Raw genomic sequence first — 17124 nt, forward strand, 5'->3', positions numbered from 1 at the left:
AAATCTCTATATAATATTTTAATCATTTTAAACAAAATATCGATATTTCTATAAAGTAATATTGGAATATTGTTCTTATATTTATTAATATTATCCGATATTTTATTTTGATATTACGTACTTATTTCGAAATTTTACATTGTTGTAATATCGATATGGAATATAAGCAACAATATTCCGATATTATTTTATAGAAATATTGATATTTTGTTGAAAATGACTAAAATAACATATAGGGATTTTAAAATAGGAATATCGATATTTTATTTTGATAATTACATATTTATTTCGATATTTTACACTGTTGTAATATCGATATGGAATATTAGTAACAATATTCCGATATTATTATAATTATCGATAATTTTTTTAAAAAGCAAGAAAATTGTATAGAATAGTTAAAAATGGAATATCGATATTTTATTTTGATAAATACATATTTATTTCAATATTTTGTATTATTATAATATCAATATTGAATTTAAGCAATAATATTCCGATATTATTTTATCTAAATATCGATAATTTATTGAAAATGACTGAAATAATACATAGAGATTTTTTAAAATTTCCTATTATTAAATTTTCTTCAATAAAACAATTATATTTTAGTTTATATTTTTTCTGTTTATGATATGGTTGTCGTGGTGTTGCTTTGTTATTAAGAGTTTCTTATGTATTTTGATTAGGTATGACATAAAATAAGTCTTCCTGTGTCTTGCTATATCATTTTGTAATTATTATTACTTTAATTCGTTAAATTTTCGATATCGATATTTCGATATTTTAAAATATCGATATTTTAGTTCCGATATAACACAGATATCGATATTGCTATCCGATATCGATATAGATACCGATATCGATATTTTTCTTTCGATATTCCATCCCTACTGTAGAGTAGTTTAACTTTGTAGAGGCAGTAGTTTTTATAATTTTTGCATATGATTATAAATTTTGTACATGAAATTTTGTCCGAACAACTATAAATTTTGTTTTTAAAGATAAAACATGGGCAATTAGCTTGCAAAAAAGACAATTTAATGAATTATGACATCAATGATTAAGGTATGTTCAAAAACACAAGTATTGTGTGAGGAGGTAATATAATAATAATTTGAAAACAATTTTGTTGGTTATCTCCTTGAAAATGGCCTAAGAGTATAGTTGTATATTTTGTATTATTGTATGTATAGTTTATCTAATTCATATGAGCGAATAATTGTAAAATAATATTTTTTTCTTTAATTCAAAGCAAAAATTCAATTTTAGGGTAAGTGCACCAGTTATTGGCATGTCAACCTTTTTAAATATTAGGAGTTTGGTGTGAACAAACGTTCCAAAATTAGCGCCAGTTGGTGAATAAACCCCCAACTAACAACTGGCACCAATTTTATTGGTTAATTTTTAACAACTTACAAGGACGCATGTAGAGTGTCAAATGATTTTTTCTTATTAGTTTTGAGTAGATTGGAGGGATTGTGTTGAAGCTATACCAATTTTTGTAATTTTCGAAAATAAATCTAAAGATTAGCAAAGGCGAAAATTATTAACAAAAAATTCCTATTTTTCTTTTTCGTTAAAAATTCGTATTTTAAGGTTCCTCGAGGTGAGAATACAAGTATAAATTATGTTCCTGCCAAGAATATAACTGATTAACAAAAGATAACAACATTAATGCTTTATATATTATAATACGAATTCGTTATGCAATTGTGAAATCAGGCAGTTTTGGATGTTCCCGTTCGAATCGAGACGTCACTATTTTTCCTTTTTTTCTCCTTTATTTATTCAAACTTAACATCTGTAAACCCCGCCAACATACCTTAAGAATGTAACCTTTGCCTTAGGTTGGGGATGCTTCTATATCAGCAAAGCATGAGTACTCCTTCCGATACTATACTTAAACTGAAGTGTTGATACTTTGATGGTATTGAATGGAAAGTATCGAAATTTCCGATACCGAAACTTGAATTGAACAGAAAAAAAACAATAAAGGAAAGGTACAAGAAAGACTCCATTGTTCTTATCATTTCTATCTTTACTAAGTCCGTTACTTCAGTTTGCTTTGTGGATTTGTCTCTATTCTTTTTCATATTGTTATTTATGTGTCTGCAGTTATTTTAATCTGTATTTTTCATATGTTTCCTGATTTTTTTATCAAGAAAAACTATAACAACGTGGAATTTACCTTGGGATGGAAGAGAACGCACAAGTATTTCCAAATTTAAGCCTCGATCTCGCATGCTGAATCTTAAAGAACGAAGACATTGAAAATGTTTATTATGAACTTTAATAATACCAAAAATAAATATAAGGATTCTATATTATCCTACTATGTTTTTCTTGTTGTTTATATGTTTACTACATATAAATTGTAATTTTGGTGCTTGCCATAGGACTATCCAGTGAATTAATTAACACTAAAAAATGCTGTTTTTTTTTTTGTTTTTTTTATTTAACGAAGAAAACTTTTTTTTTTCATTTTTGACGGAACGGGCGAAATTGTACCAAATAGTGCATTTTGTCCATATAGTACAAGACCCCAGTGGAAAAAAAGTCAGTTGGTTCACCCCAATTTTTATTGCTTGAAAAATATGTATAATTAGTAGCTGAAATTGATGAGTCTACCAAATATAGTTAGGGGAAATAAAAAATGGCAGCTGTTTCAAAACGTTAACAAAAATTAATTTTTCAGTCAGAGCTCGATATCATTAAAACTACGTAGAACGCTAGAAAACCTTAGAACATTATTTAAAGTAAATAAATGTGAGAGTAATAATTCAGAGAGTAGATATTGTGAAATATGAGCCCTAATAGAGGTGTTTACGTCAGTGGTTCCCAGAATATATTTTTTTTAAAAACAATATTTCATAATAAAATAACGGAAAATCAGTAGTTCACTCATGTTAAAACTAGTTCAATTTACTATAAAGTAGTATATGATGTTCTTCATCGGAGCAAGAGTTTTCTTGATATTTGCCAAAATTAATTCACAAATGTTGATTTCTTGTTGTCTAAACAAAGTTTCTGATTTATGAAAAAATATATCTCTGGAACCATTAAACGAACAGATATGTGCTAGCACTCAAATTAAAGCTGGTTGAATTTACAATAAATTAGTTTATGAGTTTTATCTACGTAAGAGTAGTAGATTTTATAATATTTGACAAAATTAATTCACAAAATGTTGATGCCTAGTTGTTCGGATAAAACTTTTGATTTATCAAAAAATATCTCAAAGGAACCATTAGACTATAAAGTAATTTACAACGTTTATCTTCTTAAGCATAGTAGTTTTTATGATATTTTCATATAAAATTTTGTCCAAGCAACTAGAAATCAATTTATTTCAGCAAATATCATGAAAACTCCTACAATGATAAATGTCATAGACTGCATTAACCTAGCTTTTATTTAAATACTGGCTGACATCTGTACGTCTGATAATTCTTGAGATATATTTTTTCATAAATCAAAAATTTTGTATGTACAACTAGACATGAACATTTTGCGAATTTATTTAGTCAAGTACTAAATTACTAGTTACTCCTACGATGATAAACGTTATAAACTACATTATTGGACAAAAACTTAAATTTGTGTGCTGGCTGATACACTGTACATCTAATAGTTCCTCAGATATATTTTTTCATATATCAAAGATTTTGTCCAAACAATTAGAAATCAACATTTTTTAATTTTATGTTGGCAAATATCATAAAATATATATCAAAACCTACTGCTCCCACAAAAGTAAACATTATTAACTACTTTATAGCAAATTAAACTTGCTTTAACTTGAGCGCTAATAGACAGACATCTATACGTCCAAAATAAATAATAAAAAATAAATTCACTGATATTTAAGTATATTTTTTTATGAAAAGTTTTTATTTTTTTAAATATATCTCCGAAACACTTGAACGTAAATAGCTCACATTTTAGCAAATTTAAATATTTTGTGAATTTATTTTCTTGAATATCATGAAAATGACTACTCTTACGAAGATAAACATCATAAACTACTTTATAGTACATTAAACTAGCTCTAATTTTAGTGCTAATGAAAATCTATACGTCGAATGGTTTTTGAGATATAGCTTTCTCAAAATAAATTTACTAACAAATGATTTTTTGGTACATATTTCAAGAAATGTTGCTTTTTAAAAAGATATATCTCGCAAACTATTGAACTTAAATAGCTCTACTAGGGCTCATATTTTAGCAAATTTACTCTTCTTAAAATTTTTTCTAGTGTGGTAGTAGTTTTAATGACATGGAACTCAATTTTTTTTTTTTTAACGTCTTGAAACTGTTGCCATTTTTTATCTCTACTATACTTGGCAGACTCATCAATTTTGACTTAGCATAGCTTTCATTAAAGTAACAACAAAATTGGGGTGAAATAACTGATTTTTTTCTCCTCTCAGGCTCTTGTACTAATATTGGACGAAATCATGTCTGTCTTGAATACGAGCCGCTCGAGCGGAGGCCCGAGGCTTTTTCTGCCATGCCACCTGCTGTTTATGCCCTTGACCAGCACTGACACGTTCGAAGATGGGAAGGTTTGTGTAGTTTGATCAAGTATATTTAAGTTTTGATAAGGTTCAGTATATGAAGGGACACAAATAATGCAGGAGGTATATGAAGATATGGGTTCGTTAAGCTTTATCGTCACAATCAATTGAAAGCTTCATGGCCGCCAACTTTGAAAAGTTGATGGAAGAGAACCGTGAATAGATATACATACATTAATACAAGTAACAATAATTCTATTATCTCATTTGTATTTATAAATTTGTTTATAACAGTATTATACTTGAATGGGTAGCGGTTTTGGAAAGCTGGAGGATGCCTGAGCGGTGGTATCAGCACTATTATGAAGTGAGTGGGGAGCATTGCGCAAACGCTCTTCTTCAGACCAGTGCCGGCTCGACTACCAGACCGTCAAGATGACTATCAGTAAGTAGATTTCGCTATAGCATAAGTTAAATGTCATCATAACATAATTTAATTACATTCAAATCACCGTTTGTAATATTTAAATTAAATTGTAGCATAAAATAATTTTGCTGTAAAAAAAGTGTGACATTCTAACAGAAGAGGATGTATTGTTCCGTTTCGCACTTCTTGAGGTGTTTTCAAGCGTGACAACCCAAGCCTCTCTTCCTGCTCACCGCACCAATGAATTCTCAACGATACGCTACTTTTTTTTTTTTTTTAAATAATCGCACTTTCTGGATTGGAATTTTTGTTGACATTTTCAAATGTTGTTATAATAGTGAAATTGATAGGCTAACTTGTTTTCGATTGATAAGAATGGAAAGTATTCCCTTCCTGAGTGCATTACATCCTAACGGGGAATTGAATACTTCGAGATAAATGCTACTCCCATAATTATGTTAATAACAATGTTTATTAATTACTAAGCATAAATTAAAACATTATCAATAATGTTTAAGTAGTGATAGAGGAATACTGGCTGGAGCTGTAACCTGGTTACGCCTACAGGGTGATCTCACCGGTATCGAGTGACCTTAATAAGACCGGCTAGTCGTTTTCACTGGCATTTTTTACTTAATAGATCATCATGTCATCGACATGTAATAAAATAGTGATACATTAAGTTTTTATTGTACAATATATATTCATGCGTCGTTAATTTTGATGCAAGAAACTGTTCCCTCGTTCACTGATGACAGTTACAAAATCATTCAAAACAATGATTTTTCAAGTGTACAAATAAAAAAAAAAACACGACCTATTTTATCGTGTAAAATTTTAATGTTAATTTGGAAAGTCAAGAGTAGTACTCTTTATTATTGAATTATTACAATACTTTTAATTTAATGCTGTTATATCAATTTATGCCTATAGTGAGTAAACATGCAGTTTTAATATGAACCATTGATGAAAGCAAATCATAATTTTTTTTCTTTCAAATTTTCCAATTTTCATGAAGGACTTAAATCAATATTTTTGGAACGGGAGCACGGATACCGTACTTTGTTTAATGCTCAATTAACCTAAATATCTTAAAAATCGATATATGAGCAACAATCGATAGATTTAATCCTAATCAGGTGGGATACTAGTTTTTCCATCTTATTTCAATAAAAATAAAATGAATAATAGTAAGAAAAATTTATTTTTTGTTATTTTTTTACTGGTTGCATAGAATAGAATTAAACATCGATAGTACAAATTGGTTGCCTTTATATAAAAAGAAGTAATTGTTTGCTCATTTTTCTTTCGTAAAATTCTTCCAATGAATAAGTTTTTAATTCCTTCTTTATGAATGTAAGATCGGAGTTAAATAGGGATTATGTTTCTAAAATGCCTTTTGTTCGAATTTGTTAAAATGCATTTTCTATTTTTAATAACGGTTTTGAAAAATTCTATTTGTTGCATAGTTTAAGTCGTATGACTTAAGTAAAAGTTTAAGTTTATTTCAAAACTGATAATCATTTATTGGGACTTCTTTACTCTTCAAGATTAAAGTACTATTTAATTAATAATTTTGGAATTACCAATACTACTAATTGTGTTTATGTGATACAACCAGATATTTGGTCTTATAACAAAATATTTTTATATTTTTATTAAGTTTTATTTTAGTTTAGTTTATTTCATTATTTGTGCCTAGTCTAGCTAATTCATATTTTCAACTGAAATAGGTTTGTTAAAATTGCGTTTTAAATTAATTAGTATATTTCATCATTTAATTCCGATTTGTTCATAATTTTTCCCAGTAGTTGCTATTTTTATTTTATGTACTCAATTTTAATATAACAGTAAGTTTTAATTTTAATAAATTACTTATTTGTTAAATTTTTTTTTAGAAATTATGTACCTCAACTGTGTACTATAACTGTAATTATATCTTATACTATAATATAAAATATGACTATATTCCATTCGTGTTGGTGAATATAAGGTTACTGCTGAAACAATCGCCTCTGGGCAATACGGAACTTGTTTCAGTTCTCCACCATCCTGACACACATACAAAATAATTTAGTCGGCATGCGATCCGGAAACGGAACTAGCCAAGCATTCGGAAAGAATCCTTAATGACTGCAGGAACAATGCGACGGAAAATGATCACGAATAGTTTTGTTTAAAGTTTATTATTTATTTATTGCAAAGCAAGTCGGGATTAGCGCATAAATGGAGTTACAGTGAAGGTCGCTTGATAAATAACAACAAATACCCGAGGTGGTAGAGTCTTGTAAACCTTTTTGTTGGTACATACAAATGTATTTTCTAGTTAATTTTTTTTTTCAATAGCGTGAACTATCATTGTATTAACCATACAGTTTTACACTGAAGATAAATTTATATTTAGCTTGGATTTTTATTCCAAAATAAAAATAATTTATATTTTTAACTAGATTATTTAAGCTTCAGCTCGTAAGTTGTTGATAATACAGTTTTATTGAATGTATTTATATATATGCTACATACATGAAATCAAAGCTTCAATTTTGATTATTATTTTTTCATCTGACTATTCGGATTATAGAATGGTCCGATTAGCGAGAATCCATAGTATTTTTTTGTAAGTGACATCTATAGAAATTTGTAGTAATGAAAATGGATTTACTTCGAATCATTAAAGATTGTTGATTTCCTAACATATAAAATTTTTACAAATAATCTCATTATTCACTTATTTGTGAATATCTCATTGCTTTTGGGATTCTTCACTTAATTAAACTACTTTATAACTCGATTTATTACTGAAATAATAATAATAGTTCAATAAACAAAATATGTAACATTTTTTATGGATCTATTTAAATGAAAATAAGATCATATAGAATTCAATTTTGTCTGTAACTTTTCAAACTTTACTGAATTTTATGTTATTTATTTAATTCATTCTTAAATAATATCTCACTGAAAATCATTATTGAAAACGATTGCTTTTTCGAGGGACAATAAATGAATCGGTCATTATTTCATGCAACCTTATTGAAAAAAAAAACTTTATGCTGAGATCTTATGTAGAATTAATTTATGATGAATATTGTTGAATTTTTGATGATTATTTGTAGCTAAATTTTATAGGATTTTTAATAACAAAATAGACAAAAATGTAGTGTGAAATAAAATGAGATAGGTTATATTGTTATAATAAGTTAACGATGTAAAATATAACAATTTTGAAAAATATAATTTATTATTAAATGTTATAGTGACAAATACAGGTAAATTAAAAGATAGAATGGTGCAAGTTTTTTAGTGTGTTTAATTGACTTGGGCAAAATAGCCTGCAAAGTTTTATAAATCAATGTGACGCTGTGATACTAAAGCTAAGGTATGCAAATTATAATTTATAATGTTTTGATACTGTTAATAATAAGTTATAATTTAAGCTGTTATTTTATTAGATTGTTCTTGGTGATGGCCAAAACATTGGACTTGTAATATGTTTTAATAAAGAAGGTTGAGACAATGTTGATATTGTTCTCTTATTAATAAATATTTATATTTATTTCCAAGGCTTGGAAAACCAGGAATAAAATTATTTCCAAACTTTTTTTCTTTTTTTAACGTGAATACGTTTCAAGTTTTCATAAATTATGGTTTGACGAATAGCCAGGAATTTCATATTGCTTTATCTCTCTACTACTGTTGTTTCTGACTCAGATATTTATAACAATTTATAAGCGTCATAATTATAAATTAATTGATCAATTATGAATTTTTAGAAAGTTCAAGGTTGATTACGTTTTGCTTTGTAAATATTTATCTTTAAGAATGACTCATTTACAATTCAAAACAATTGGTGCCTGTGTGCGCAGAGTTTAGAGATAGTATAACAATTAGTAATATGTTATTTTTAAACTACTATTCCTTTTTAGCGATCGGTATTTAAATTATTAGATCATTTGCTTAAGTTTCTTTGGCGATCACTGTTCGGAGTTACAACACTTCATTTTGTTGGATTTTGTTTTACACATATTTACGATAGTAAATAAACATTATGTAAATTCAATTATTGATAACAATGATGAAAAATCATTATTATTTTACTGTTTATAACTAAGTTAATGAAATTAATGATTAAAAACTTTGTCTTTAAACTGTCTTCAGAATTGAAACAGCGCACAGAGCGTCGTTAATAGACAAAAATAAAAAGTCTTTACAAGTATATACAAAAGAGTTATTTACTACTAAATGTTTTAAACTAATCCTTACAATGATGATTCCTACCATTATCTTCTTCTTTACTTTTGTTTGTGAGTACAATGGTCGAACTTGAATAATTCATTCCTGAGGAAATCGCTTCATCAGTTTAGAGTGAATCTTTTCTTTTAGGAACAAAAATCATAAACCTACTAACACAATTTATTATTATGTACCTTGCTATAATATATTAGAATTTTGTTTGAAGGTGTATTGTGTTACTTGCATATGTTCCTGTGAGTTTTGATATTCTATGAGTTTTAAAAAATATTTTTTTAAATTTTTTTGAATAGATTTGGATTTTCTCACATGAAAAAAAAATTAGCATTCATTCGATTGAGTTTTTTTCGAACAAACCTAAACTCATCTTCAAATTCTTTTCTACGTTGTAGTAAAATAATATGAACATTACTAGATGGAAACTTGATGAAGAAAATTAACTATCTGAGAGAGTGATTGAGACACTCTTCATTGTTGTCCTGATCTCAATCCATTATCTGGTCCATCGATGGAAATCCACCGTGAGATTAAAAAAACAATTGTTGAGCCGTGTTGAAACAATTGAACCAAAAGAATTAATTCATTTATCAAAAGTTAGTTCTTTCCACTAACTCATGTCGTTATTTCTAATATAAAAAGTTCCGATTTCTTGTTCGCTATACACAAGACAAATTAAAACTAAACAATAGTAAAGTACATATATTTTGGTACATTATATTATATTATATATTAGTAAAGTACATATATTATGGTTAAATATATTTTCTTTCTCTCAATTTTCTTTTTTTTTTTCCATATTTCAATTTTTAATAACTAATATATTGATACTTCTTTGCATTATATAACTTCATTTTTATTTTATTTCCTTAATGATGTTATTTTACCTATTTATTCAATTACTTATGTATACATTTTATTTTCCACTTTTCTCATCACTTCATTTTATTAATTCCATTCTGTAAAATTATTCACTTTATGTCATTCAGTTTATATTTTCTTTTTTCTACTCATTGGTTGTTATCTAGTCTGTTCTTAGCCCTGAAGAAGGCTAGAAACTCTAGCCGAAACGTTGGCACGATTAAATAAGTTACATCAACTTATTTGTGTTTCATTTTGACCGCACCCCCAACCATGTTCTCCTCGTACAAGTCATCAACCTCTATAATTAATAGTAAAGTACATATCTGACGAATCACAATTCATTTAATTAGTTAAAACAAATTTGGTCTTGGTTGAAGAAATTAACAGAGGATTTACCATTTCTTCTTACTATCGCATGTATATTAATTGCGCATTTAACTATGTAAATAAATTGAAATATTTAATTTGCTTTATGCGGTTGCATTTAATGACAGTTTTGTTTATTTGCCCTTGCTGGACCGACCGTTTTCCAATTACAACTGTCAAATGTCACGGAATAGCGGTGTAAATTAATGAATAAAATGAAGTAGAGTTTGAAGGATTGCCGACAGAATTGAATAATAGCTCACGTCCGTTGAATCAAATACATAATAGCCTGTGTCAGGGAGTTAAGGCTACTCGGAATACGGTTAGGTTGTCGCTCAGATAATTTTTAATCATTAAAATTCCACCTACAAGTATCTATAAATTCATACAAACAATAAGTTTTTGGAGAAACTTGTGCTAGTTATTTTAGTATACTTGTATTTAATATTTACTTATCAGAAAAAAGAGTTTTTCACCTACATTGGTTGCGCAGAGCGGGTGAAATGGTGAAAAAACCTCCAAACGAATGTGTCTAATCATCTTGATAGACACTACAAACCAATTCACCGTGATTGCTTCTCCCACCAAGCAATATTTAGACCTAATCTTACAGACGTTATTTCCGCATTGGGAAAAAGTGAGTTTTTACTGGTTGTTGTTATTTTTTTTTTTGCTATCCAACAAAAAATATTTCGGCCAAGTAAATACCAACGAAAGTTAGTGTACATATTGTAGTCTTTCAGAAGTAGATTTGTTTCTAAATTTCACTGGCCAATTCCAATTTAGTACCGGAAAAAATGAGCTTTGTGATGAGACTATTTTCCCATATTGGAGCAACTTTTGTGTAAGTTTCATTGACTTATTGAGACAAATGAAGTCAGGTGCTTTGTCGGAAGGTGTAATCAAAATAAGGTGATGACAGTAATCAAATTAACCGTTATGATTCAGAATAACATTTTATTCATCGGAAAAATAATTTTAATAATGGAAAAAGTAAGATTTATATTATTAAACTTGAAAATATTATTTTAAAAACATTCCATTTAATTCAGCACCCTGAATAACGTAGAAATTCATAAGAGTTGCAGAAAATTTATACAATTTAGAGGTTTTTGCGCAAAAATGGCAGTTTGCCACCACCGACGCAGTGGTGCAATGTTTAAGATCCAGAGGCATGCTCCACATGTTCAGATCATTCTTGACCTTGTTCTTTTTTACACGCCCATTATTATCGTAACGGTTGAAGAAATCTGACTCATAGCTCTAAATAAAGTAAAAAAAAAAAAGTAAACGCAAAAGATTTGGTAACTATGAAGGTACCTAGAGCTCATTTTCGGAAAGTTATGTTCTATTCCACCACCAACTAGTCGTAAATTTGGAGATAGTCGATAGCCCATCGATCAGCTGACTCTATATCATGTTTTAGTTGAATGAAATATTTGAATTATTCTTACGAATATTTAAATATTCTTACACTTTTTGAAAATAGAATAAAAAATAATACTCGAGGGTATATATATTATTTTTTAGGAGTAATCGCGGTTGAAATGTGCTTTGAAACAGCAAGACTAATAAACGAAAATAAGTGAAAGAAAAATTTTTAATATTAAATACTAGCTGACTCGGCAATGCTCCGCTATTACTTTGAGAATTAGGTATTTTCACAATCTTTAAACCTTCCCATAGGGAAAGGGAAGACTTTGCAAAAAAAAACGCGTAAATCGGTCCAGTAATTCAAAAGTTTATTGTGGACAAATATTAGACCATTCCCTTTTATTTATATAGATGAAACCACAGCAAAAAGTTGTACATATATGGTCGTTGCGAATCTAAAGTGGCCTGTCTTAGAATTTAGCTTGGGTTTTGTACCATTTTAATCTGATTTTCTATTCTCTTTGCGATGCTGTTTTATAATTTTAATTTTGATATTAAGGCTTGCCTAGTAGGTTGGAAGTTCTCATTTAGATGTTATTTTTGCACTTCCATTCAGTATTTCTAATTTTGTTTGGATTAGGATTTCTTTCCCTGGAATAAAATGAAATAGGATTCCTGGAGAAGAGAGACATTCTCGGCAGTGGAGGTGATGGTCTGTTGCATTCCATTCCCTGCGGACTCAGTCAGGTCAATGTCTTCCTTTCCCTAACACTCCGCCAACTTGTCTTTTATAAATAGTTTGTGGACATAGCGCGTTTCTTCATCCCCTTAAAAATTTTATCCACTTCGAACCAGTGTACATTTACTGCAATTTTGAAACTTTTCAAGAATCGGTACAACGGTAAGTTCATGAACCATCATACTATTGGAAGTTTTTTGAGGTGTCGGTTTGATATCAGTGTCATAATTTTGTATTTTTTTTTTTTAACCTTCACTTTCTTGTCTAGCGGCAACCTATGTGCTGTCAGCATTGATATATTGACCCATTAATGGCCAGAACATTTTTCATAAGGGATTTTGATAAAAATTCAAATCATGAATATCAAAACCATCATCAGAATATCTAAAAGTTCCGTTTACCCAAAAACTTGAAGTAATAACATCAAATATCACTTCAGTGTCCAGCGAAAACGCAACACTGGCAAAATACCGTGTCAAATGATGCAATATGAAAAACATTTGAAAATTAATATTAATGATTTATTTTATAGCCATATTTACGTTAGGAAAATTAACAGTTAGAATATTTTTAAAAAATAGTAATTAAAAATTATTGAGGGTTTTTGTGATTTCCAAACTCAATTTCTGTTGATCAATGGCATTTTCCCTTATTTGGTAGAATAGAAACTAACTATTTTATACTGGAACAAATTGTTACTATGCAAATATAGGCCAGTATAATTTTTTGGATCTCAAATCGATTTTTAATTTCAGTGCATTCTGTTAGTTCCACCCATACTTTCATTACAGCGCTTAATCATTTGGGGCTGAGGAACTGAAATGTTCTACTCAGTGAATGAATACCTTTTAGTATTTAGTAATGAAAATACGTTTTCAATGTTTGAACACAACTGTGACAATGAAAATATCATTCCAAGAGCAAAGACGTAACCATTATCCATGACCTATTGGTTGTTTTACGTTTCCCAATTAGTTTTTCCAAATTAGAGAGAGGACGCTGTTCAACACGATTAGATCTAATCATGCCTGTTATCCCAACTCCCACAAATGTTAATTAGTCTATAAATCGCAATGATGTAGTATAATTAACGGCACAAATGGATCGGGGAATGTTTCACCTTATTCTCCCTCGGAAATTTTTCATAAATGTTTAGAATCATACTTCCACCTACCCCATAATCATCTTTATATTTTGTTTTTTGAGATCTTTGGCATCTTGATAATCTCAAAATAAATTAATGATCCCAGTTTATTACTCTAGCACCAGGGCCTCTATCTACAATGGATATAAGATACATCAGGTGAGGGTACTTTTATTTATCATTTTCAAAGCTGAAAAACAAATGTGCCCTATAGTTAAAAGGAATTGAATATCATTGAAAATTCATTTTCCAAAAATACAAATATATATATATATAAAGAAGGTTTTTCTGGAGAGTTATAAATGTACCCCTTCGCAGCCGTTAATCTATCAAGTGTTCTAACGATTACTTATAAGAAATAACATTGACTTACTGCTGTAGCTAATTTCCTTGAAGTGTTAAGGTGTTATAAAAAAATCAGGAATTCCTCAAAACAGTATCACAAGTAGCAGGAATTTCTACTAGTATAAAAAGTACAACAGTCAAACTACAAGTAATAACACCTAAAATAAAATGAGTTATGGTGTACTAAGAACAAGAGGATAAGCCAAAATTATAGACTGATTAAATGACCTAGAGGGTGGGGATGGAAATATACCACATATTCATTCTTGCCACCCCCTGTTTTTTTTGTTTTCTTTTCGGTGTGTTGTGTTTTCGCCGCACAGGCCAATAATGGGTTAAGTTAAATATGAGTACGACAGTATTCTAAATAAATATCTTTTATTTTTTGTCATTTGTTTGTTTACATAAAGAAGTTAGTTTCGTGTCGAATTTTATTTCACAACCCTTTTTTCCTCTTGAAAGTATCGGAAAATGAATAAATACTCTTTTTGTTAAAAATAAATACTCTTTTTATTAAAAATAAATGTAAATAAACACTCTTTTTTAAGAAACAAGAGGAGATTGGGCTTGAATACATCGATACAATAGTTGGTAGTGATCCATAGCGATGCTGGCACGTCACAGTAGAAGGAACATTAGGGGTGTGTCACTTCGAATCCTGGCACAACAATAGTTCCCTTAAAAGAAAATTAGTGAGGCATGTCGAGCATAAAGATATACATAGAATACACACAGTAAATACAAAAATATTAGAGGTGATGAAGAGATTTGCTATGAGAGCAGCAGCCTTCTGGGATTGTTATCAAAAATATTAATCACCTTTTCTAAGATGGTTGCCTTCTTTAATTTATATTCAATAAACATTCTGAGATTATTAAAGTAACAGACTGTAAGTTCTAATAGGAAGAATGGAATCTAACAAAAGGTAATTTTTTATTCTTTCCCCCTATTTGTATATGACGAATAATTGCACGCATTAAATCTTACATTTTTTACCGAAGAATCGACGTATATCTTGTCCCTTCGAAGGTGTGGTCGTGATCTTGTGATCCGTGGAGATGTCTACTCAACAATGTTACCTTACTAATTACAGCATGTTTCCAGAAAGAAATAATATATCAAATAAGTTCACTATTTTCTTGGGTCCCAAAAATCTGGGGGGGAGCCGCGACTCCCCCTGCTCCCCATGGAAGTGGTGGATATGTCTGACCAATTAAGCTCAAGTATATATATTGTTTTTATTTCCTATGCGAAAAAAAAGGCAGAACATCCTTCCCGTTTACGCATCAAGATAATTTTTTCAGCAGGTATATTATTCAGAGTTTTAATTCCTTAGTTTAATAACGTCTATGAATTAACCATTGTTCATAAAAGGAAAAAAAAAGTACAGTTTAATAACGATTTAAGTATTTTTTTTTTTTTAATTAGGAAACATACGAAGTTTGAGATACAGCTTTGAGCAGATATTTTTATGATTTTGTTAGTTTTTTTCTCAGGAATTATACCCTTTTTTTTTTTTACTTTTTCATTCATTTTGACATCCGACCAACGTTTTGGGCTCTTCTGCCCATTATCAAGTTCTAAAATTCAAATATTTACAACTAACAGTTTTATTATTAAGCCACAGTTATAATCAACAAATTTTACGTTGTATTTTAATAAAAATGTTTTATACATTTATGTAAAAATAATTTAATATATATATTCATCCACTTAATTTTAAATTATTATTAAATTAAAATATTCGTATTTCTTTGTTTCTTTGCATTATATAACTTTATATTTTTATTTCCTTAATTCTGTAATTTTACTTACATATTTAATTATCTATATATACGTTTTATTTCGTACTTCTTTCATTACTTTATTTTTAATAATTTTCATTTTGTACATTTATTTACTATCAAGATTTTGATATATATTTTATTAATTGTACTTTCCTGTTACTTAATATTAATTTTACTCTTCTCATACAGCCTTTATCTTCTTATAACGCTTGAACTATTCATGTCTGTTAATACTATTTATGTATCCATGATGTTAGTTATTTTCTAATCATTATATATCCTATTATTCATTGCTTGTTATCTAGTTTTTGTTCTTAGCCCTGATGAAGCCTAGAAATTCTGGACGAAACGTTGGCACTAATAAATAAATTTTAAACTTATTTGTTCTTCTCTCAACGCACTCCCAACCATCTTCCCCTCATATAAATGTTATCCACGGTCATCTATTTTCTTGTCATCATAAAGAGAAATATTCGAATTAGATTATATTTCATTGTTAATATAAAATGCATTATTTTTTGTTTACATTTAATAGTTTGAGGTTGTTTATATCTTTACTGTATAATATCGAAACTAATCCCTATTAAGTTTTAGCTATAGTAAATAGTAGCTATCCCACAGTCATTTTTCATCATTTGTAAACTGTGGTTGTGTTTCGTGTAGTGCTTCGATACCGTTGTTTACAAATTTATTATTTTTCTTTACAATATAAGTTCATAATTTAAATATACAATGAACATCTTCATGCATGTTGCTTGTTCTATACTAGAAAAAGGCATTATTCACGTTGTTAAGGGAAGAATTGCATCAGTTTTTCAAAGAACTGAAATAAAACTTCGCGTCAGGCGCTCGATGTTTGAAGGTAATATGGAAAATTTAGCAAATGAATTTTATATGAATTTATATTTCATACAAAATAGTTATATTTCTTGCCAAAACTCTGCCTTTAAAATCACAGAGTTTAGTAAAGAGTTGACTAAAAATATGTGTTTCTTTAATGAAATAATGATTATTAAACTATACGTTCATTAAAATATGAAGGTGGTGAGGGTTGGGGTGAAAAAAGGTTAGTCTGTTTACCCTATCGCTTTGAACAACTATGATAAAGCCCTGCAAAGTGGGGTGGAACATTAAATAGTTAAAAATTATTGGTTCTTTTTCGACCGTAACCCTGACCATCTTGTTCATATTTTAAGTGATACGGTCAACTATATGTATATATTTTATAATGAGGTGTATATAGTTGACCGTAGATTAATGATTGGAGAAGTGTGTCGGGGGGTGCGGTCAGCAAAGAACAACATAAATAA

The 17124-nt window shown here is 28.8% G+C and overlaps 1 protein-coding gene across 2 annotated transcripts in view; it reads left to right on the top strand.

Annotated features, from left to right (window-relative positions):
- The first annotated feature begins 4858 nt into the window (after nt 1–4858).
- LOC106680408 (C3 and PZP-like alpha-2-macroglobulin domain-containing protein 8) overlaps nt 4859–17124 on the top strand; it is a 33922-nt gene continuing 21656 nt past the window's right edge. Inside the window, exon 1 of one of the 2 annotated variants that reach the window (XM_014420106.3) lies at nt 4859–4965. In XM_014420106.3, coding sequence (XP_014275592.1) covers nt 4956–4965 — 10 coding nt within the window. In that variant the 5' untranslated portion in view covers nt 4859–4955. Of the gene's footprint in view, nt 4966–16531; nt 16677–17124 lie in introns of those variants that run through there. The other variant, XM_014420104.3, reaches the window with a different exon arrangement.

The sequence above is a fragment of the Halyomorpha halys genome, unplaced genomic scaffold, assembly GCF_000696795.3.
Source record: "Halyomorpha halys isolate HHAL.00 unplaced genomic scaffold, Hhal_1.1 Scaffold260.1, whole genome shotgun sequence".
Taxonomy (NCBI): domain Eukaryota; kingdom Metazoa; phylum Arthropoda; class Insecta; order Hemiptera; family Pentatomidae; genus Halyomorpha; species Halyomorpha halys.